At 41.1% G+C, this 23,879-nt stretch overlaps 1 protein-coding gene across 7 annotated transcripts in view; it reads left to right on the top strand.

The window, feature by feature from the left end:
• Window positions 1–23,879, top strand: part of DOCK9 (dedicator of cytokinesis 9) — a 277,528-nt gene that overhangs the window by 179,964 nt on the left and 73,685 nt on the right. For all 7 annotated transcript variants that reach the window (XM_081214643.1, XM_081214647.1, XM_081214645.1 and 4 more), the window contains exons 17-29: window positions 64–251; window positions 386–451; window positions 1,566–1,658; window positions 2,929–3,052; window positions 3,406–3,527; window positions 4,634–4,720; window positions 5,109–5,198; window positions 6,503–6,618; window positions 6,895–6,964; window positions 7,773–7,898; window positions 8,458–8,529; window positions 23,013–23,159; window positions 23,364–23,447. In XM_081214643.1, coding sequence (XP_081070769.1) covers window positions 64–251; window positions 386–451; window positions 1,566–1,658; window positions 2,929–3,052; window positions 3,406–3,527; window positions 4,634–4,720; window positions 5,109–5,198; window positions 6,503–6,618; window positions 6,895–6,964; window positions 7,773–7,898; window positions 8,458–8,529; window positions 23,013–23,159; window positions 23,364–23,447 — 1,385 coding nt within the window. The remainder of the gene's footprint in view (window positions 1–63; window positions 252–385; window positions 452–1,565; window positions 1,659–2,928; window positions 3,053–3,405; window positions 3,528–4,633; window positions 4,721–5,108; window positions 5,199–6,502; window positions 6,619–6,894; window positions 6,965–7,772; window positions 7,899–8,457; window positions 8,530–23,012; window positions 23,160–23,363; window positions 23,448–23,879) is intronic.

Raw genomic sequence — 23,879 nt, 5'->3', positions numbered from 1 at the left:
ATAATAAACAGACAAGTTTTTGTTTGGTTTTTACTGCAATTTGTTTGTTTTTAATTTTTTTAGATTATGTCAATTCATCGTACATTCCTACGAAGCAATTTGAAACCTGTACTAAAATGCCAATCACGTTTGAGGTAGAGGAATTTGTGCCCTGCATACCAAAACACACTCAGCCATACACCATCTACAACCACCACCTTTATGTTTATCCTAAGTCCTTGAAATATGACAGTCAAAAGTCTTTTGCCAAGGTGAGTGCAAAGATTGAGGTTTTATTTTTGATACCAAGCTCTCTTAGATTTTGGCTTCTCATGTTCTTTTATAAATATTTACATACTTTGGCTTTTTCTTTTCTTTTTTTTTTATTATTTAACTATCACTGCAGGCCAGAAATATTGCTATTTGCATTGAATTCAAAGATTCAGATGAGGAAGACTCTCAGCCTCTGAAGGTTTGTATTTTATGTGTTCATAATTTTCCATTTAAAAAATGCAGGTGCATGATATTGTACAACTAAAGGGATTTAGCACATTTTAATCGACACAGACACAAAATATGTGACATCACAGAATATAACCACATATGCTGAACCTTACAGAATTTGCAATAATTGAGTTCTTGCTCTTAATTGATAATGTCTGTTTTGTTATACTCTTTAGGGAGGGGGTTTTCTTATACGTGTTCAATTCAGTAAACATATCTGCACCTAACTTGAAAATGTTTATTCTAGTATGTAATAATAATAGTAGATTATTGGTGATGTTTATTGAGTGCTTGTTATATTCCAGGCTCTGCTCGTAGAGCCCTATAGGTAATTAGACTCCTTTAATGCTCATAACAGTCTTTTGACTTAGGAACTAGTATTATCTGAATTGTTTTTAGATGAGGGAACTAATGCACAGAATTTAAGTGAATTGCTCAGGGCCATACATTAGTGGAACCAGTGTTCAAACCCAAGCATTCTGGCTCCAGAGCCCAAATTCTTTACTGTAACTGTGTGGAAATGACTTTCCAAAAAGGGAAGGAGATAAAGATGCAAAGAATATAATATAGTTTTTGCCCTCAAGAAATTCACAGTTTAGTGGGAAAGGCAGTCATGGAGGAAAAGCTCCTGGCACACAGAAGGTACAGAAATGTTTTTTTTGGACAAAACTGAATAATTAGTATAAAAATTTGCCGAGGGGACACAGGAAGGAATGAATCATTTCTTGAAGGATGCATGAGAGTTTGCTTGCTGTACATGGGAGGGAAGGTCGTTCAGACCGAGGGTTTGTGTCAGCAAAGGCATGGAGGTGAAAGTGAGCAGTGAGCAGGCATTGTCCAGGGCATGGAGGGGTGGGGGAAGGGTGGGGGAGGGAGTGGAGGGGAGGGCTGGGAGATAAGCCAGGGGCGGGTAGGATCTAGGAGTAAGAGGGCTTGTGGGTCTGGAGTCTTGTAAGCAGGAGAAATCCATCAAAGGTGGCTTAGTTTATGCTGTAGGAATGCTGCTTTCTTTAGAACACATCTGAGTTTAATTTCTTTATTAATTGAAGACTGGTGTCTCCCTTTGCTAATTCTTATTTTAGTGCATTTATGGCAGACCTGGTGGGCCAGTATTCACAAGAAGCGCCTTTGCTGCAGTTTTACACCATCACCAAAACCCAGAATTTTATGATGAGGTAAGTGAGGTTTTCAAGAGAAAACCCAGTTTAACCAGTTTTAAGGAAAACTCCACTTTCTTTGCTTAGTAAACCAGAATTCAAGAGAAGCTGCATACTGAAATTACAGTAATAGAACTAAATGTTGAAATATTTATTTTACATAATTTTTCTAATTATAAAAGTAACATTTATTATAAAAAATAAGAACTTGGAAAATACAGATAATATAGAAAAGAAAAAGTCAAAATTCCTCCCGTATCACTACCACAATTAATATTTCCGTTCAAGTGCATACTTAAGTATAGTTAAATACTTGTTGGACCTGAGAATCTTCCTTTCTTATTTTTGGGTTTCCTTATGTAGAATTACAATGCAGTTCATTAAAACTAGTATGTGAATCCTACTTTTAAATGTTTAAACCTGGTTTTTCATTATGCCTTGGTTGTGTTAAGTTAATGAAGTGGTTTCTGTCATGAGTTTTCCAGTTCTCTCTAGAGTTGAAATACCAACTCTCCTGTTTTTTGGTCAGTGAATGTTTTGAGTCCATTCAGGCTGCTGTAACAAAATACCACCCACTGGGTGGCTTGTAAACAGCAGATATTAATTGCTCACGGTTCTGGAGGCTGGAAGTCTAGGATTGGGGTGCCAGTATGGTTGGGTGAGGGCCACCTCCCGGGTCACAGACTTCTCAGTTGTGTCCTCCCCTGGCAGGAAGGGCCGGGGAGCTCTATAGGATCCCTTACAAGAGCACTAATCCCATTTATGAGGGCTCCATCCTCATGCCCTAATCACCCCAAAGGCTCCACCTACTAATACCATCACCTTTGGAGCTAGGATTTCAACATATGCATTTGTGGGGGACACAAACATTTAGACCAGTACAGTGTATTAAGGATCCATTTCTTCCTTAGCACAACTTTACAGCCTCAGCTCTCTCTCTTTTTTTTTTTTTCTTTTTTCTTTTTTTTTTTTTTGCGGTACGCGGGCCTCTCACTGTTGTGGCCTCTCCCGTTGTGGAGCCCAGGCTCCGGATGTGCAGGCTCAGCGGCCATGGCTCACGGGCCCAGCCGCTCCGTGGCATGTGGGATCTTCCCGGACCGGGGCACGAACCCGCGTCCCCTGCATCGGCAGGTGGACTCTCAACCACTGCGCCGCCAGGGAAGCCCAGCCTCAGCTCTCTTTAACTGCAAACGTTAAATCAGTTTAGAGAGCAAATACACGTTTGTACATGGGTGACACATTGTTGTTTTGGAATATAAAAAAGATTGTTATTTTGTCTTCCTTGCAGATTAAAATAGAATTGCCCACCCAGCTACATGAAAAGCACCACTTGCTGTTCACATTCTTCCATGTCAGCTGTGATAATTCAAGCAAAGGAAGCACAAAGAAGAAGGATGTTGTTGAAACACAAGGTTTGAATTTCATTATTCCTTTGATTGTTCACAACTTACACATTAGGTTCTTAAATTGTGTTTTGGTTCTGAATTTGCATCCTTTTGTGAAGGCGTTTTTAGATGACGTTTGTAAGGGTAGCATGCCCGGCTTACATACATCCATTTTATAGGAGATAATTTTAGAATTCTAATCCCGAAGAGGCCAGCGTACATTATAGACGCTGTTCTGCAGAGACTATATTCAGGGTCTTTTCAGTTTCTTACTCTGATTGGTATTAACAGTTCTTAAAGATCAGGCAATTTAGTAACATGGCTGTCTTCATACATTTTCCTACACTTACGGTGATTTTTTTTGTTCTTTATTTCAACAGTTGGATATTCCTGGCTTCCTCTCCTGAAAGATGGAAGGGTGGTGACTAGCGAGCAGCACATCCCTGTCTCAGCCAATCTCCCATCCGGCTACCTCGGCTACCAGGAGCTTGGGATGGGCAGGGTACAGTACTTTAAGATTGGTTGATCGCAATTCCTTCAGAAAGCATTAAAGATCAACTAAAACAACAGTAACACACAAAAGCATGCAGTATTTTTGCCAGTCCCACATTTTGGTTTTAGTTATTCATTTTCAAGTAAACTTAGGCCACTGGAAGGCAGTGCTGTTAACAGTTATTACAACCTGTAATTACAATTTGGGCATTTTATAAGCCCTGAACTAGCAGTGCTTCAGCAGGGAAATGGAAACTTGGAGGTACTGTATGAGATGGAAGTTTGTCTCTGAAAACTAGCCGTGCTCAAATAAAGATAGGTTCTTAGAGTCATGCAAATGGTTAGGAATTGTCTTCCAACTTGCTGTGAGTCTAGTAAGCAAATCTCTCACCCACATGGTAGTCCACTCTGATACATTTCTGATTCATTAGAGCTTGAATTTTCTCAGATTTCTCTAATTGGTTTGTTGGTTTTATATTCTTTTTAGCCATCTTAAATGTTATAGACTTCAGTTTTATAACATGCTTAGTTAAGATCTGTTCTGTTTCATTGTGAATGGCTTTTAATATCTCTCTGCATTTAAATAGTGCCAAATTTGGGCCCATGTTATGAACAAATAGTTAAAATATTCCAAAATAAGGGTAAATCATGTAACATTCAGTTATTATTCCTAGTCTGAACATGAGAAAAACAGAGGTTTCAGAAATAAAACTAAACACAAACAGATGATGGACCCTTTGCCTGTGCCAGGAATACTTACTATCCCATTTACTTTATCTGGTACCTTATGCCATGACTTTCAGAACCCTGAACTCAAGTTTGGTTAAGTCATTGGTAAAATTGGGAGTCTTTCCCTCTCAAATGGACAGTAATTCATACAGCTGCATGTACACAGAAAAGATAGCTTAGAATATCCAGTAAGAAGAGCATTGTACTTGGGAGAAGGAAGTAGGCAGAAATTAGTACTGGTTACATTCCTGCTGTGAGCCAGGCATAAATATCAAGTTACTGAGGCTGTCTGGCCTTCAGCACCTCATCAGTACCTTCACTGAAGATGACGTTTGAAGCTAATGTCACTAATCTGTTGGGATGTTTCTTCCCTCCATATTTTTTCAGCATTATGGTCCAGAAATTAAATGGGTAGATGGAAGCAAGCCACTGCTGAAAGTTTCAACTCATCTGGTTTCCACAGTGTATACTCAGGTAAGTGCTGTGCCATTAAAATTAGCAGTGATTGCTTTGTGAATGAGTTTGCATGATTTTTTGGCAAAATAAAATCCTAATTGATACATTACATAGATATATTTTCACTCTATAAGTCCTTTTTTGAAGAAAGAAAGTGCATATAAGGTGCTCTCATGTAAGGATATAAATGAATAGTACAAGTAACATTTCTCAACAGTTTTTTGTTGGAGGATCTTTGCAATCTTTTTTTAAATTTATTTTTATTTTTATCTCTTTGATGCTTTCATTATTATATGATGTTTTGTAGTCTAAATAAAACATACATGCTGCAAGAAGCAAATACTTCTGTTTCCACAGCATATACGCTAATAAGCTTTCATTTTCTTTTCTTCTTTTATCTCCCCAGGATCAGCACTTACATAATTTTTTCCAGTACTGTCAGAAAACCGAATCCGGAGCCCAAGCCTTAGGGAGTGAACTTGTAAAATACCTTAAGGTATCAGATAGCTTTCTTAGTAACCCCTTTTTAATGAGTGTAGAGGAGGTTGGGTTTTTTATTCGGTGGTGAGTGTTCTTCTTACCCCTTGGAAATCTTATAAGGCTGCTCTTAGTGAGATGCCCTCACACTGATGGCATCTGTATGGTTTTAGATAGTGGGAAGAAGTGGACTCGGAAATAATACCACTGTGATCTTCATTCCAGCCCCACGTATCCTTTTCTCAGGCTGGACCTAAAACACATTATTCCGCATAGAAAACCACCCACTTAGAGGCCCTCCCTGTGAGTGCTCACTGGGCACAGAGCACAGTCACAGGCACATAAAAAGCAGTGACTTTAGTCCCACTGTTAAGTAACTTCTTATTCATTGTAGGGGACAACATAAACTTGGTGAATGCATGCTAGGTGGGCAAAAAACCCAGAAATGATGCACATAGCCAACTCCAGCTTTGGGCAGGCTGGGGGGCTCCTGGAGTCATGGCACAGGGAGAGCAGGAGGGTTGGTCTAGGGGAGTTTCACCCAGAACGTGATTCTAGGGGAGCATTTTGAAAAAGGGCATTCTAAGCATGGGGACAAAATAGAAGAAATGTGAGAAGTGGAGTTTGTTTGATTTAAGCAAGGAAAATGGAGTGGGGATTCTGAAATTACTGCTCCAGGTCCCCTTTCAGCTATGTCATAAGAGCCTTGTGACTTGAATAAGAGCCTTTTATTCATTCTCTTTTGCTGCTGTAACAAATTACTACAAAATGGTGGCTTAAAACAACACAAATTTGTTTTCTTACACTTCCGTAGGTCAGAGATCTGACACGGGTCTCACTGGGCTAAAACCAGGGTGTTATTAACAGGGCTGAGTTCCTTTCTGGAAACTCTAGGGGTGAATCTATTTCCTGTCCTTTTCCAGCTCCTGAAGGCTGCACTTACTCCTTGACTTGTGGCCCCTTCCTCCATCTCAAAGCCAACAATGTTGCATCTCTGAGCATTCTTTCCCCCACTCTCCTGCCTCCCTCTTCCACTTTTAAGGATGCTTGTGATTACTTCGGGCCCACCTGGATAGTCCAGCAGAGTCCCCTGTCTCAAGGCCAGCTAATCTGATTAGCAGCCTTAATCCCCCTTTGCCATGTAACACATTCATAGGTTCTGGGGTTTAGGACATGGACATCTTTGTCCATTAGTCTGCCTGCCACTGTCTCCATTTGTTTAAGATGGATTTCTTCCATCCTTATTTGGAACTAAGTGGAAACTTCTTGGCGTTGGTTTACTTTTAAAAAGGTAACATGAACTTTGCCATTCCACGTCTGTAGAGCCTGCACGCGATGGAAGGTCACGTGATGATCGCCTTCTTGCCCACCATCCTAAACCAGCTATTCCGTGTCCTCACCCGAGCAACCCAGGAGGAAGTCGCCGTCAACGTGACACGGTGAGAGAGGCAGAGAGAGGTGGATACTCTTCTTCCCTTTCAGTCTGTCTGCATCTGGAGCACAGTCATACCTATCTGGGATGCGAGTATGTGTTGAACATCATAGTTATGAAATTTCTTTTGATCCCATATGTGGGGACCCCATCTGATGCCTTGTTTCCTCGTTTCCTGTGGTGTCAATAGCACCATCATTGTTCTACTACTACTGTGATGATAATGAAATGTTTCCATTTTCACATTACTATTCATTGCTTTATTCATTCCTGTGATGTGTAGGGTCATTATTCATGTGGTTGCGCAGTGCCATGAGGAAGGATTGGAGAGCCACTTGAGGTCATATGTTAAGGTATGTAAATGAAACTGCCCCGGTCATTTAAATGTGTGGCTCTCCAATTTTCCTTCTGAGGACTTACTTTTTTTTAATCTAGTCATTTGGGGATGTATCTGAGATGAAACTTAACACCTCTGCTTTATCTTCTGTGCCTGTAGCTGGTGCTTGCACCTGAACGCGGGGAAGTCCAAAGAGGGGCAGCCATTCCTTTATTTACTTAATTTCATTCTTTCAGCTACATTTTGTCCTTTAATGGGTTTTGCAAATAATGTGACCCAAATGACATAGAAATTTAAAGATGGGAAGGTTAGCTGTGGGCACCATCAAATTAGAAGACTATGAAGGAAAGTAAAAGATGCCGTTAGGATAAATATCAACAAGTTCGTCATTTACATACAATATTCCGTGAACATGGTGGCCTTTACTGTTCTAAAAAGTTACACGTGTTCTATTTAACCTTCGACACCTCTGTGAATTATAGTTATGTATTAGTTTAAAAAGTAAAATTGGGGTGCTTTAGGGAATCAGTTCCTGAGTGTCATGCGACACGTTGCTTAAAGTCCTTGGGAGGCGGAGTTCTGGGCTGGAGGACCCACCAGCTGAGTCAGGTGATTCACATGTTTGGATGGGCTCCCTGAAGACACCCTGGGCTCCCTCTTCCTGTCACATGACAACCACCCTTCCCACCTTCCATTTCCACACCTTCCTCTCCCACCCATGCAGTTGTATCTCAGTCCCTGATCTCCATCCTTTGGAGCCTCTCCAGCTTTCAGCCCAACTTGGAGAACCAGTGCATTAAAATATCCTTCCCTTTTCTTCAAAGTATGCTTATAAGGCTGAGCCGTATATTGCTTCCGAATACAAGACGGTGCATGAAGAGCTGACCAAATCCATGACCACAATTCTCAAGCCTTCCGCCGATTTCCTCACCAGCAACAAACTACTTAAGGTATGTCAGGAGGGCCAGTGTGGCTCTGTGGTATTGAAACTGAAGAAAATTCAGACTTCATGGCCTGATCGATTTCACCCTCTTTGTGTGCTTTTGGAGACAATCGCCACCTCCTAAAAGGGGGGTAACAGAGTTAGTTCTTCAGTACCATCTTTGCTGCTTGTACTTGTGCTCCTAACAGAGCCGCAAGGTATTACTGTATTCAAAGTTGCACAGTCATTATATTCAAACCATTGGAGGACACTGAGTTAGAGACTATAAAGGCAAGTGTCCACGGGTGGGACCCAACCGAGAGGAAAGGCCAGTGCGAATGAGCTGGCACCTCTGGTTGGCTGTGCCGTGCTGAGTGTCTGCTGAGTGTACGGCATTGTTTACTGTTGGACGCGTGGAAGCGGGTGCATCTGCCTTGCACCTCTGCTCAGACAGCCATTCGCCAAGAGGCTCAGCTGTGTTTTCAGGTCACACTTGCTTCATGTCAGTGACATTGTCAGCCTAAGGGAGTAAATGTCTCACCTTCTGATTTGTTGTTTTCCTTACTGGATTCTTTTGTTTCTTTCAGTATTCATGGTTTTTCTTTGAAGTTTTGATCAAATCCATGGCTCAGCATTTGATAGAGAACTCCAAAGTTAAGGTATGTCACTTCCTCTCAGGGCTTGCCTGGCAGTTCTTACGGGAAATTCTCTTTCATTGTGTTTGTAGCTAACACTTACTATTGCTTTCTATGTTCGATCACAGTACTGTTCTAGGGGCTTTCCAAGTAGTAAGTCATTTTAGCTTTATAACAACCCTATGGGGGAAGTACTCGTCTTATAGTTGTATAGATGAAGAAGCTGAGACCAGAGTGCTTGAGTTACTGCCCAGGATCACCCTGCAATGAACGGAGGGAACCAGGCTTTGGGCCAGTCTGGCTCCAGAGCCCACACTCGTGGAGCTCTGTGTTATTAAATCCAGAGAAAAATACATCTTTTCCTTTGACTAGCTTAGAAATCTTCACATTTGTTGAAAAGGGAGTAGCAGGTTAAGTGTTCATTTCAAATGTAACTACCCAGTGTTTTTTAAGTGTCTTGAACATTGTAGAGATTTCTCAGGAACTTAGATGGGAAAGTCTGGTATGACCACACATCCTCTATGGCCAATTAGTGGACTCTGAGACAACTCCATCTCCCCCGATGCCTCCTCCCCATGGTGCCTGCATGTGTGTGACCCTCTGGGTCCCCGTGCTGTCCCCTGGTTCCCACTGGTCTCTGCCATGAGATGAACAGACTCTGGCCTGATGCCCTCGCTGGCTGGCTGAGGCTCAGTGTAGATAAATATTCATGGAATTCCAATGCAGTAAACCGAGGTGGCTGTGCGCAGAATTGCTTCTGAGACTCTCGGAGTCCCGGAGTTGCTGTATGACTGGATTCTTACTGCATCATAGCTGTACAGAAGCGGGGTATTGGTGACTGTGGCAGGGGGCAGCAGGCGCTCATGCTGGGAGCAGGGGTCCTGGGGCCCAGCAGCCTCCTCAATGCACGTGGGAAGGAGGGCGGAGCCCCAGGGAGGGAGGCTCAAGATCTAGGTCCCCTGGACAAAGGATCTGGATGGAGAGGAAGCCGGGGGAAAGGCTGGTGGATTTTGTCAGGTGGAAGGCTGGTGGTTCAGAACCTAAAGCTGTGCTTTTCTTCTAGTAGAGCTGGAGCCTGATCGGGAGGTTTCCTTTCTTTTCTTTTTTCTTTTAAATCCAATTTTAGTGCACAGGGAGATGCCAGATGGAGGTGGGCCCTGCCTTCCACAGAGTAGCGCACCATCTAAATCTTGCCAGCACAGCCTGCCAAGGGAAAAATCTAGCAGATTGTCTACTTGGCAGTGTGCAGCTAAACAGGCATGCACACACACACACACACACACACATCATGTTATTTTGCCTTTCTGTTAAAAATGCCCTGTACAGGACAGGCTCTAGGCCTGTCGGCGTCTGCTGGGGCTGCCATCACAAGTACTATACACCGGGGGACTTAAACAACAGAAGTTGATTTCCTTGTGATTCTGGAGGCTAGATGTCTTGAGATCGAGGTGTCTGTAGGGTTGGTTTCTCAGGAGGCCTCTCTCCTTGGCTTGTGGGTGGCCTTCTCCCTGTGTCCTCACACGGTCTTCCCTCTGTGAGTGTCTGCGTCCTAATCTCTTCTTAATCCTGCTGGATTAAGGCTCATCTTGATGACCTCATTTTAACTTAATTTCCTCTTTGAAGACCCTATCTCCAAATGCACTTACATTCTGAGGTAGGGTTAGGACTTCAGTATACGAATTTTGCAGGGAGGTTGGGAACAGGGACACAATTAAGTTCATAACTGAACTACTAAATTTTTCATCATTTTTGTCTTTAAATAAATGGGATCACTTCAGAGAGATTAGTAAACCTGATTATATTTTTAAAAATAACTGATGTGTTCAGAAAGTATTCATTGAGCCCTTATTATATGACAGCCTCAGAGGTTACACGGTTAAATGTAGTATGATTTGTGCCCTCATGGAGTTCACGTGGGAAAGCGTGCAGTTAGACCACGGGAGCCATGTTCAAGGGGGTAAGGACACTTCTGAAACATTCCTGAGAAGTATATTTATTTAGTTGTTTATTTTTGAATTTTATTTTATTTTTTATACAGCAGGTTCTTTAATTATCTATTTTATACATATTAGTGTATACATGTCAATCCCAATCTCCCAGTTCATCCCACCACCACCACCTGCCCCCCAACGTTGCCCCCTTGGTGTCCATGTTTGTTCTCTACATCTGCGTCTCTATTTCTGCCTTGAAAACCAGTTCATCTGTACCATTTTTCTAGATTCCACGTATACGCGTTAATATAGGATATTTGTTTTTCTCTTTCTAACTTAATTCACTCTGTATGACAGTATCTAGGTCCATCCACGTCTCTATAAATGACCCAGTTTCATTCCTTTTTATACCTGACTAATATTCCATTGTATATATATACCACATCTTCTTTATCCATTCCTTTGTCGATGGGCACTTAGGTTGCTTCCATGTCCTGGCTATTGTAAATAGTGCTTCAGTGAACATTGGGATGCATGTGTCTTTTTGAATTATGGTTTTCTCAGGGTATATGCCCAGTAGTGGGATTGCTCGGTCATATGGTAATTCTATTTTTAGTTTTGTGATGAACTTCCATACTGTTCTCCATAGTGGCTATATCAATTTATATTTCCACCAATAGTGCAAGAGGGTTCCCTTTTCTCCACACTCTCTCCAGCATTTGTTTTTTGCAGATTTTCTGATGATGCCCATTCTAACTGGTGTGAGGTGATACCTCATTTTAGTTTTGATTTGCATTTCTCTTATAATTAGTGATGTTGAGCAGCTTTTCATGTGCTTCTTGGCCATCTGTATGTCTTCTTTGGAGAAATGTCTATTTAGGTCTAATGCCCATTTTTGGATTGGGTTGTTTGTTTTTTTAATATTGAGCTGTATGAGCTGTTTATATATTTTGGAAATTAATCCTTTGTCTGTTGATTCATTTGCAAATATTTTCTCCCATTCTGAGGGTTGTCTTTTCATCTTACTTATAGTTTCCTTTGCTTTGCAAAAGCTTTTAAATTTCATTAGGTCCCATTTGTTTATTTTTCTTTTTGTTTTCATTACTCTAGGAGGTGGATCAGAAAAGATCTTGCTGTGATTTATGTCAAAGAGTGTTCTTCCTGTGTTTTACTCTAAGAGTTTTATAGTGTCAGGTTTTACATTTAGGTCTTTAATCCATTTTTAGTTTATTTTTGTGTATGGTGTTAGGGAGTGTTCTAATTTCATTCTTTTACATGTAGCTGTCCAGTTTTCCCAGCACCACTTATTGAAGGGACTGTGTTTTCTCCATTGTATATCCTTGCCTCCTTTGTCATAGAATAGTTGATCATAGGTGCATGGGTTTATCTCTGGGTTTTCTATCCTGTTCCTTTGATCTATATTTCTGTTTTTGTGCCAGTACCATATTGTCTTGATTACTGTAGCTTTGTAGTGTAGTCTGAAGTCAGAGAGTCTGATTCTTCCAACTCTGTTTTTTTCCCTCAAGATTGCTTTGGCTATTTGGGGTCTTTTGCATCTCCATACAACTTTTAAGATTTTTTGTTCTAGTTCTGTAAAAAAATGCCATTGGTAATTTGATAGGGATTGCATTGAATCTGTATATTGCTTTGGGCAATATTGATTCTTCCAATCCAAGAGCATGGTATATCTCTCCATCTGTTTGTGACATCTTTGATTTCTTTCATCAGTGTCTTTTAGTTTTCTGAGTACAGGTCTTTTACCTCCTTGGGTAGGTTTATTCCTAGGTATTTTATTCTTTTTGTTGCAATGGTGAATGGGATTGGTTTCTTAATTTCTCTTTCTGATCTTTTGTTGTTAGTGTATAGGAATGCAAGAGATTTCTGTGCATTAATATTGTGTCCTGCAACTTTACCAAATTCATTGATTAACTCTAGTAGTTTTCTGGTGGCATCTTTAGGATTCTCTATGTATAGTATCATGTCATCTGCAAACAGTGACAGTTTTACTTCTTCTTTTCCAATTTGTATTCCTTTTATTTCTTTTTCTTCTCTGATTGCTGTGGCTAGGACTTCCAAAACTATGTTGAATAATAGTGGCGAGAGTGAACATCATTGTCTTATTGCTGATCTTAGGGGAAATGCATTCGGTTTTTCCCCATTGAGAGTGATGTTGGCTGTGGGTTTGTTGTATACGGCCTTTTAGGTAGGTTCTCTCCATGCCCACTTTCTGGAGAGTTTTTATCGTAAATGGGTGTTGAATTTTGTCAAAAGCTTTTTCTGCATCTATTGAGATGATCATATGGTTTTTATTCTTCAGTTTGTTAATATGGTGTATCACGTTGATTGATTTGCGTATATTGAAGAATCCTTGCATTCCTGGAATAAACCCCACTTGATCATGGTGTATGATCCTTTTAATGTGTTGTTGGATTCTGTTTGCTAGTATTTTGTTGAGAATTTTTGCATCTATATTCATCAGTGATATTGGTCTGTAATTTTCTTTATTTGTAGTATCTCTGTCTGGTTTTGGTATTAGGGTGATGGTGGCCTTGTAGAATGAGTTTGGGAGTGTTCCTTCCTCTACAATTTTTTGGAAGAGTTTGAGAAGGATAGGTGTTAGCTCCTCTCTAAATGTTTTATAGAATTCACCTGTGAAGCCATCTGGTCCTAGATTTGTTGGAAGATTTTTAATCACAGTTTCAATTTCATTACTTGTGATTGGTCTGTTCATATTTTCTATTTCTTCCTGGTTCAGTCTTGGAAGGTTATACCTTTTTAAGAATTTGTCCATTTCCTCCAGGTTGTCCATTTTATTGGCATAGAGTTGCTTATAGTAATCTCTCATGATCTTTTGTATTTCTGCAGCGTCAGTTGTTACTTCTCCTTTTTCATTTCTAATTCTGTTGATTTGAATCTTTTCCCTTTTTTTCTTGATGAGTCTGGATAATGGTTTGTCAATTTTATTTATCTTCTCAAAGAACCAGCTTTTAGTTTTATTGATCTCTGCTATAGTTTCCTTCATTTCTTTCTCATTTATTTCTGCTTTGGTCTTTATGGTTTCTTTGCTTCTACTTTGGGTTTTGTTTGTTCTTCTTTCTCTAGTTCCTTTAGGTGTAAGGTTAGATTGTTTATTTGAGATTTTTCTTGTTTCTTGAGGCAGGATTGTATTGCTATGAACTTCCCTCTTAAAACTGCTTTTGCTGCATCCCATAGGTTTTGGATCATCGTGTTTTCATTGTCATTTGTCTCTAGGTATTTTTTGATTTCCTCTTTGATTTCTTCAGTGATCTCTTGATTATTTAGTAATGTATTGTTTAGCCTCCAAGTGTTTGTGTTTTTTACATTTTTTCCCCTGTAATTTCTAATCTCATAGTGTTGTGGTCGGAAAGGGTGCTTGATATGATTTTAATTTTCTTAAATTAACTGAGGCTTGATTTGTGACCCAAGATGTGATCTACCCTGGAGAATGTTCCGTGTGCACTTGAGAAGAAAGTTCAATCTGCTGTTTTTGGATGGAATGTCCTATATATATCAATTAAATCTATCTGGTCTATTGTGTCATTTAAAGTTTGTGTATTCTTTATTAATTTTCTGTCTGGATGATCTGTCCATTGGTGTAAGTGAGGTGTTAAAGTCCCCCACTCTTACTGCGTTACTTTCGATTTCCTCTTTTATAGCTGTTAGCATTTGCCTTATGTATTGAGTGCTCCTATGTTGGGTGCATATATATTTATAATTATTATGTCTTCTTCTTGGATTGATCCTTCGATCATTAGGTCGTGTCCTTCCTTGTCTCTTATAACATTCTTTATTTTAAAGTCTATTTTGTCTGATAGAAGAATTGCTACTCCAGCTTTCTTTTGATTTCCATTTGCATAGAATATCTTTTTCCATCCCCTCACTCTCAGTCTGTATGTGTCCCTAGGTCTGAAGTGGGTCTCTTGGTAGACAGCATATATACAGGCCTTGTTTTTGTATCTATTCAGTCAGTCTATGTCTTTTGGTTGGAGCATTTAATCCATTTACATTTAAAGTAATTATCAATATGCATGTTCCTATTACCATTTTCTTAATTGTTTTGGGTTTGTTTTTGTAGGTCTTTTCCTTCTCTTGTGTTTCCTGCCTAGAGAAGTTCCTTTAGCATTTGTTGTAAAGCTGGTTTAGTGGTTCTGAATTCTCTTAGCTTTAGCTTGTCTGTAAAGCTTTTGATTTCTCTGTCAAATCTGAATGAGATCCTTGCTGGGTAAAGTAATCTTGGTTGTAGGTCCTTCCCTTTCATCGCTTTAAATATATCGTGCCACTCCCTTCTGGCTTGTAGAATTTCTGCTGAGAAATCAGCTGTTAACCTTATGGGAGTTCACTTGTATGTTATTTGTTGTTTTTCCCTTGCTGCTTTTAATAATTTTTCTTTGTCTTTAATTCTTGTCAGTTTGATTACTGTGTGTCTCAGCGTGTTTCTCCTTGGGTTTATCCTGCCTTGGACTCTCTGTGCTTCCTGGACTTGGGTGGCTATTTCCTTTCCCATGTTAGGGAAGTTTTCAACTACAATCTCTTCAAATATTTTCTCGGGTCCTTTCTCTCTCTCTTCTCCTTCTGGGACCCCTATAATGCAAATGTTGTTGAGTTTAATGTTGTCCCAGAGGTCTCTTAGGCTGGTTTCATTTCTTTTCATTCTTTTCTCTTTATTCTGTTCTGCAGCAGTGAATTCCACCCTTCTGTCTTCCACGTCACTTATGTGTTCTTCTGACTCAGTTATTCTGCTATTGATTCCTTCTAGTGTGTTTTTCATTTCAGTTATTGTATTGTTCATCTCTGTTTGTTTTTTAATTCTTCTAGGCATTTGTCCTTTAGTTCTCCAAGTCTTTGTTAAACATTTCTTGCATCTTCTCAACCTTTGCCTCCATTCTTTTTCTGAGGTCCTGGATCATCTTCACTATCATTATTCTGAGTTCTTTTTTGGAATGTTGCCTATCTCCACCTCATTTAGTTGTTTTTCTGGGTTTTTATCTTGTTCCTTCATCTGGGACATAGTCCTCTGCCTTTTCATTTTGTTTATATTTCTGTGAATGTGGTTTTCGTTCCACAGGCTGCAGGATTGTAGTTCTTCTTGCTTCTGCTGTCTGCCCTCTTGTGGATGAGGCTATATAAGAGGTTTGTGCAAGCTTCCTAATGGGAGGGACTGGTTGAGAAGTATATTTAAAATCAACTCTCAGTGTCATCTGTCTGAGAACTGTGATAAAAAATTAATAAAGGTATTTAATTGTGTGTGTTCTTTTCTCAAGATGGCGAATTAAACCATAGAACTTTAGGGTCAGAGGGACCAGAAAGCTAACTTCTTGTCCAACTCCTCCCTTATTTCACAGAGGTAGAGACGGAAGTCTGTACCCATGAAGTGACCTGCCCAGGGTCACACAATTGAGCAGAGCCAAGAATCATGCTAGAGGCAAGATCAGCCTATCTCAAGTGTTCTACCATTCCCAGCCTATAACCCCATTCTCCAACAGCACGAGGAAATAGTTTGTACTTGGAACTTTACACAAAGCACTCAGATGCTGCCATGCACAGCCTTTTCTGTAAGTTAATTATATCTTGGTCTCAAAACAACATTCAGACAGTTTTTAGAGGTAGTTTATTTTAAAATTATCCAGTTTGAAAAGAAACACAGGCATCCAAAAGGAGAAAGCTTAACTGCAACATAATTTACTATAAAAAGAGATTCAAAACACCTGCTCCCCACTTTGGGGAGTTTGACATTATTCACTTTTAGAGGGTCTCTCCTGTGACTTCTGCTTCCATGTCACCCAAGATAGCATCCTTCCCCTAAGTCATGCCACCCTTCCCCTAAACCACACCTTGATCTAGGAACTTCTCGCACAATTTTTGAAGCGTGCATTAACTTTGCCTCATATCTTAGGAGTAATGAGTTTTTATGTTTGAATTATTTATTTTAATGTTTGTCTTATATTTACATCTTAAGAATTGCATGCCCTAGTCCCTGATCCCTGTGTTCTGGATTTAGGGAACAAGTTCATATTCACCATTTCTGTACCACTTGTGATTTCCAGAATCATGATCAAATCCCCTCAGAGTTTTTCTATTTTTAGTCTGAAGATTGTCAATATAATCCAATGTGTTTATAATCCCGACCTTGACTTTCTTCCTCATTGGTGAGTCTGTCTTAAAGTGCCATGAACAGGCCCACAGCTGTCTTGTAGGGGCACCTGGGCCATGGATTCATGTAAGAGCCAGATGTTGCTTTCAGTGTTGCTGAAAGCGCCCTGCCCAAGGATATCTGCCATGGATCAGCATTTGGGGGCATAGTGTGTCTTGAACTGAGGCCTTCATTTTCCAGTCCCGGTGCTGGCAGGGTTGTTCCATCTGATGCCCATATATGGGGAGGGATAAATCTGCCCGCTGTTACACCGAAGATGGAGGCAACCATGTATATATGTCCACCTTCCCGTCCACGGCCAAGCAAACTACACTTTGCTACAGTTGCGGAGGAGAGCTGTGAATTGGAGCCTCTCTCTGAAGTAGCATCTAAAGTAATCAATTTCTTTACTATAGCAGATGGACCTGCAAAGTTTGGATTGATTACATATGACTGTGCCAAACTTGAGTGTTTTATAGGTGAGGTCCTTAGAATTTGTAATAAGTAGTTTTTGAGAAAGATAAAAAACAGGCCTCATTGGGGCTTACTGAGGAGTTCCCAACCCCCAACCCCACTCTGCCTCTAAGGTCAGCATATTTTAGGTGTGTTTTTTCTGTCATTTATTTTTAGCACCTGTAATTTCAGCAGACCATTTTGAGTTTCCTTCCCTCCCATACTGAATCAAGCAAATTGTTAGCATTCCACAGGTGCTCCTCGGGGAAGCTGGAAACCTGGCAGTGGACAGGATGAATATCTACCTTTAAGTGTCAGTTGTTTAGCTTTCAACCATTTTCTGTCTTAATTGAGCAAGGAAAGAGCTTTCATTTGAAGAGTGAACAAAAGGATGGTACGGTTCATGTTCTAAGTGTACTGCCTGGACTTCCCCTAAACCATATGTGTGAACTCTACACATACATGATGGCAGAACAGTAATAGCCATACTTCCATCCATGAGTGCGTGTTTCAAATAGTGTTTGTTCTGTGCAGAGCATTGAGGAGAAATGCAGGTAGAGTGGAAGGTGCGTCCTCAACCTTGAAGCTCACAGAGTCCTTGGAGAAGGAGAACATGCAGTCAGAGGAGAGTGCAGGAAGGTGTATGAGCTCCAACGTGGTAGATTCATGTGGAGCTGGAGCTGGAGCTTTACCTGGGCCTAGAAGGATTATTTTGGGGAGCTTTGTGGCCAAGCAGCAGACGATTTGGTAGAGACCATAGAAAGGGTAGTGACAAGATGAAAGAGAGTGTAAATGTTAGCAGAGTGATTGGGAAACTTCTGTACCAATGAGTCTCCCTTCCTCCTGGAGTTTAAATAGTCTGTGGAACAGATTAATGCACCTGTCATTGTTTATATGTCTTTTATTTATTTTTTTTTTTAGCTCTCTAACTGCAGTAATATAAAATGACATTTTCTGGTGATGCTGATGAAGATCTAGCATTGGGAGGGAAGAGGTGGGCTTGAGGATGAGGATACAAACCATTATGAATGAATGAGAGGATAGTAAGACAGAACCAATAATTTGACCCAGCAATTGTACTTCTAAAGTATTTACCAAAGAGAAATGAAAACAGATATCCACACAAAGACCTGTATGCAAATGTGCATAGCAGCTTTATTCATAGTAGCCAAAAACTGAAAATGTCCACTAACTGGTGAATGATAGACAGGTTGTGGTAACTCCATACAATGAAATACTACTTAGTAATAAAAAGGAACAAAGTATTGATTTGATTTCCATCCAGTAACATGGGTGGATCTTGAAAGCATTATGCTATGTGAAGGAGGTCACTGTGGTCACATATACACAATACACTGTACACTGTGTGAGTTCATTTATATGACATCCTAGAAAAAGGAAAACTACAGGGACAGGAAACAGAGCAGTGGTTTCCAGGGGCCAGCGTGGGGGAGGGGATTCAAGGGGACAAGAGGAAGTTTTGGGGGTGATAGAAATGGACTGTATCTTGGCTGTGGTGGTGGTTACCCAGCTGTATTCATTTGTCCAGATGAACCCAACTGTGTACCTTAAAAGGATGAATTTTAGTGTATGTAAATTAAACCTCAATAAATCTGACTTAGAACATAGTAAAGTCAGATTGAATGGGGGATAAAAGGCCACCTGGATATTAAGTGTGAGCGTACAGTGGAATGGAGCTTTCAAAAGAGAGAATCAGGGCATGGTTTACCAGGGAAGGTGGAGGTGATCAGTTTTCTTGGGAGATCTTATGCTTTATTTAGGGCTATGGGTTCAGCTGCTGTGACAGAGATCTAAAGTAATATTGACAAACAAGAAAGAAAGTTTATTTCTTCTCACCTCAACGTCCAGGGTAGTATGGGGGTTCCGTTCCACAAAGTTACGGAGGCCCAGACTCCGTCCATTTCCCTCTTTTGTCTACCTGGAGGGCTGCTTGTCCTCCTGATCTGAATGGGTCACCACCGCGTCCATGTGGAGCCAGCACGAAGGGGGGGGCACGCCTTTCCCCTGTAAGGATGTGGCACCAGCAGGCTGCAGAGAGAAATAAACACAGAAAGGTTAGAGAGAAGACCGAGTTTTGCAGATGAAAACGAGGACACAGGAGAAGGAAAGAACTTGTAGGACAAAAGAGAGAAGAAGTAATGTAGGGATTCCAGTGAGAAGAGGGAGTAACTTGAGACTGCTGGCAATGTCACTGGCAAATTTCTCGTCTACCCCATTACTTTTCTGTTGTTACCGTTTGCTAAGCCAGGAAAATGAAGTTTATTAACTAATAGTCTTATTTATTGTAACACTGAGCAGTGAAATGGCCTGTAGAAGAGAGGTCTCTACACCCAAGAGAGTAGAAGAACACAGCAAGCAGCAAAGCACTGAACACGTGAAGGCTTCTGGATGTCCTTGCGCAGTGGGCAGCGACTTGGGCGGCAGTGGATGCGGCACCCAGATGATGTAGGACATGGTATAGCCCCTCGCTGGCGTCTGTAGAGACGTGGCTGTCAGCAGCAGGGCCCACAGGGCCCTTCGCTTCAAGGCTGAGTGTGGGTCATCAGGGAGCTCCCACTCAGGCCAGGGGCCAGGTGGCAGGAGCTGAGCAGCCAGCAGGAGGGCATGAAGGTGTCGGGCTGACAGCAGGGTGGGGGGCATGGGGCACAGCAGGCGGGCTGGAGGAGGCGGATCAGGTGTGGGCAGGTGCTGGGCAGGCAGACCGAGCACCGGCAGCCCTTGTTGGAGGCATAGGTGGTGGTGGCCGGGCCACTGCGGACGCTGCAGCATTACGAAGGGGAGATCCGGCTGCAGGACATGGTTAGGAGGTAGGTTTCGTTTGGCTGAGAAGTCTCCTGCTGTCTTAGTGTCTGTCCTCTCCTGAGGCAGCGCTTATACACTCACTCCCCTAGATATCAGCTCGTTAGCCTAGATCATGTTCTTCCATCTTAGTTTATAATAATCTCCATAAAATCATCTCATTACCTCAGTCTTTATTATCCTTTGATGTGTGTCTTACCTCATTGCTTTGTTGCCAAATGAGGACTCTTTTCTTTTTTTTTTTTTTGGTACGCGGGCCTCTCACTGTTGTGGCCTCTCCCATTGCGGAGCACAGACTCCAGACGCGCAGGCTCAGCGGCCATGGCTCATGGGCCCAGCCGCTCTGTGGCATGTGGGATCTTCCCGGACCGGGGCACGAACCCGTGTCCCCTGCATCGACAGGCGGACTCTCAACCACTGCGCCACCAGGGAAAGCCCCAAATGAGGACTCTTGACAATAGCTGTTTGTCACTGCAGGGAGAGCTTTATCTCACCATTAAAAAAAATTTATTACAGAAATTTTTAAAAAGAAAAAGAAAGGGAATAGTTTAATGAATCTCATGTGCCTCTCACCCACCCAGCTTCAACAGTTATCAACACTCTGCCATTGTTGCTTGAGGTATCCACCCTCATACTCCTTTTTTCCTAGAGTATTTTTAAAGCAGTTCCTCAATATTTTATCATTTTATCTATAAAACTTTAGTGTATATTATCCAATGGATAAAGCCTTAAAAAAGAATAACCATTGCACCATATGACACTCAATAAAGTTAGAAATATTTCTTTATTATCATCCAACACCCCATCTGTATTCCGTTTCCCCCAGGTGTCTTAAAAATGTCATTTTACAGTTGGTCTGAATCAGGATCTAAACATAGTCCACACATTGCATTGGGTTGATGTGTCTCTGAAGTTTCTTGGATCCTCACACTGTTTCCCCTCCATTTGTTTGTTTCTTTAATGCAGTGTATTTGTTGAAGAAAGTAGACCATTTGTCCTGCAGAATTTCCCATATTCTAGATTTGGCCAGTTGTAACCTTCCAGTGATATGTGACATGATTCTCTGTACCCTCTGTATCCTGTACACTTGTGTAGTGGTATCTAGAGGCTTAATTCCATTCAGGTTTGATTTTCTTTGTGGCAAGGATACACCTTAGCTGGTGCTACTGTAACACGTCAGAAGGCATAGGAGTCTGGTTGTCCCACTTTTAGTTATAATAATATTGACTAATAGGCTCCATTCGGTCCACCCCATGCATCCATTATAGAGTTCCCCACCCACTTTTCATGGTTTAAGCAGCTGTTGACTCAGCCCCATTCTGTAGGCTTTTCTTGGGAGACCTCTTCTTTAGGAATGGCTAGCTTAGGTAGCTGGCAGTCATGCCTGGTGGTTAGAGTTGGCTTTGCCTGGGTTCCTGGAAGCTGATCATCTGTTGAGGCTGACACCTCAGGTTATAGAGTTACTGGTTTGCACATATGGAACAAAATCCTTTTGGAATTTCACATTTTACTGTTCTGTTTTTGAAAGTAGGTAAACTTCCAATTCTTATGACTTGATCCTTCCCTCACTGGATTCTTGAGTTTATGTACATTTACAAAGATTGTCTTGTTATTGGTTTGAGAACTGAGATTATTGTAAAGCTGGCACTTCAAAATTTCATAGTAGGTTCTGGTATTTAATGCATAAAGTAAAGCATGCTTTCATAGCATAAATACCTAGGCTCCAGTTCTAGTTTTACAAAATACTATTTGTTTGATATTAGGATACTGGTTTGGCTGCTCCAAAATAGGCCAAAATAATAGTGGCTAAAATAAGACAGAAGGTTCATTTCTCTCTTTTGGAAAATTATGAGCCAGTAGGCAGCTCAGACAGTGGGGATCTTGTCCCCCAAGGTCATTCAGGGACTCAAGCTCCTATCCAACTATCCAGAGGTGTCACCCTCGTCTGCATAGCTGAGAAGCTGGCTCACCACCACTCCACATTCCAGGCAGTGGCAAAGAGGAGGGCTTGGTAGGCAAGCAGTGCCTTCTATGGGAAAGGCAAGCGTCACTTCCTCTTACAGCCCATTGGCCAGAACTAGTCACATGGCCATTACCTTGCCACAAGTTATGCTGGGAAATGCAGTCTCTAGCTGGGCAGCCATGTGCCCTGTAAAACCCAGGAGTTCTGCCACTAAAAGGGAGAAGGAAAGGAAAGATATTAAAGGTCAGTTAGTATTCTTTATTGAATCTTTCCAAGCTTCAGTTTCCTCTCATCTGTAATGTGGGGATGAAAACACCCCCCTGTTGTGGCTGTTAGAATCACGTGCATGCACGGATAAGTGTCCTGGAGCATCCAGTTCAGCCCCCTTCACATTCCAGGCCTTCAGTAAATGGTTCCATGCACTGGGGCCAGAGAGGGGGCAGCGCGGCATCACAGAACAGAAAGAGCATAGTCTTTAAACTCATTGTAGATCTGGCTTTGAATCTTTGTTATTGTTAGCTGTGTGACTGAAGACACATTTACCTAATCTGTCTGACCCTCTATAGTATGAGGGTGTTTAAGAAGTTAATGAAAAAGTACATAAAAATACCTAGTGCAGTGCCTGGTGTGTAGAAGATACATGGTAAGTGGTAGCTAATTGCTAAGTGATCGGTGTGTAATTTCTTAGGTAAGCATTCCTGATGGGGAAAAATTATTATGTAAAGTCAATTTAAAGAGGACTTCTAAGCAGTTTCAACTAGTGACATACAGTCACCATTCTGTGTGTGTTCAGTTTGAATACTTGAGGCTTAAACCTAAGCCAGTGTTTTCTAAAGAAATCTCTGAAAGATACAGGCATTAGAATCAAAGTAAAATGCAGTAAAAATGCAGGTCTGATCAGAATCTCTGGAAGTAAAGGTGCATCTCCACATTTTTATAAATACCTCCACAGTGGTCTTTATCATACTGAAGTCTAACATCTCAGACCTGATCCACAGCATTTATTTGAAGTATTAGAATACTTATACAGTACTTGGAGAGAAGAAAGAATAATTTATCTTATCTAATTTCAGATAAATAAGATGAGAGCCCTGGGTTTTTGAAATGAACTCAGGGATGAGTTGGTTTTTTTCCCCCTCAAAGGTTGCAACTTAAAAAATAATAAATGTTTGCTCTAAATCCTTTTTAGTTATTGCGAAACCAGAGATTTCCTGCATCCTATCATCATGCAGTGGAAACTGTTGTGAATATGCTGATGCCACACATCACTCAGAAGTTTCGAGATAACCCGGAGGCATCTAAGAATGCGAATCATAGCCTGGCTGTGTTCATCAAGGTGGGGGCCTCCGGGGGAGAGGGTGTCCGCCAAGTGCCTAGTGTGCTTTTGCTATCAGAGTGACTCGTACATATAGATGCTCAGTGAACTTTGATGGCAGGTTTTTATGCCGAAGGATAAACTTATTCACAATAAATGCAGATTTGAAGCCAACTTTCAAAAAAAGCCTAAATACTTAACCTTTGTGGGTTGTTTCCTCCACAGAGATGTTTCACCTTCATGGATAGGGGCTTTGTCTTTAAACAGATCAACAACTACATCAGCTGCTTTGCTCCTGGAGATCCTAAGGTAGCCTGTGTGTGCATGCGCGCGCGTGTGTGTGTGTGTGTTACACACTGTTCTTTTTGTCTCTCTGAGTGACATCTGGATACCCACCTGCTTCTCTTGGTTCGCATCAGAATTTTCATTCAGTCCCAGAGGCACTATTCATTCTCCTCTCTTGGAGATACTAACTAGTACTAACTAGTACTTGTGTTAATGTGTGAGATATTAGGGACACAGCTATTCCACATGCAACATAAATGCCTGTTGATTTTTCTCATAAATACCTTAAATAACTTCTCAGCTGCAAAACTAAAAGTATATGTGTTGCAAATCATAGTTTATTTAACAAGGTAACAGAAGTAACCATGTACCCATTCTCTGCAAGAATTATCTGTCTCTTCCCTTGCGTGTCTATTTTAAAGCTCTGCCTTACTCATTTTTGTATTGCACTGAATC

The sequence above is a fragment of the Mesoplodon bidens genome (genome assembly GCF_964165515.1).
Source record: "Mesoplodon bidens genome assembly, chromosome: 17".
Lineage (NCBI taxonomy): Eukaryota > Metazoa > Chordata > Mammalia > Artiodactyla > Ziphiidae > Mesoplodon > Mesoplodon bidens.
The sequence above is the reverse complement of the archived record's forward strand: the minus strand, read 5'-3'. Positions and strand labels throughout refer to the sequence as shown.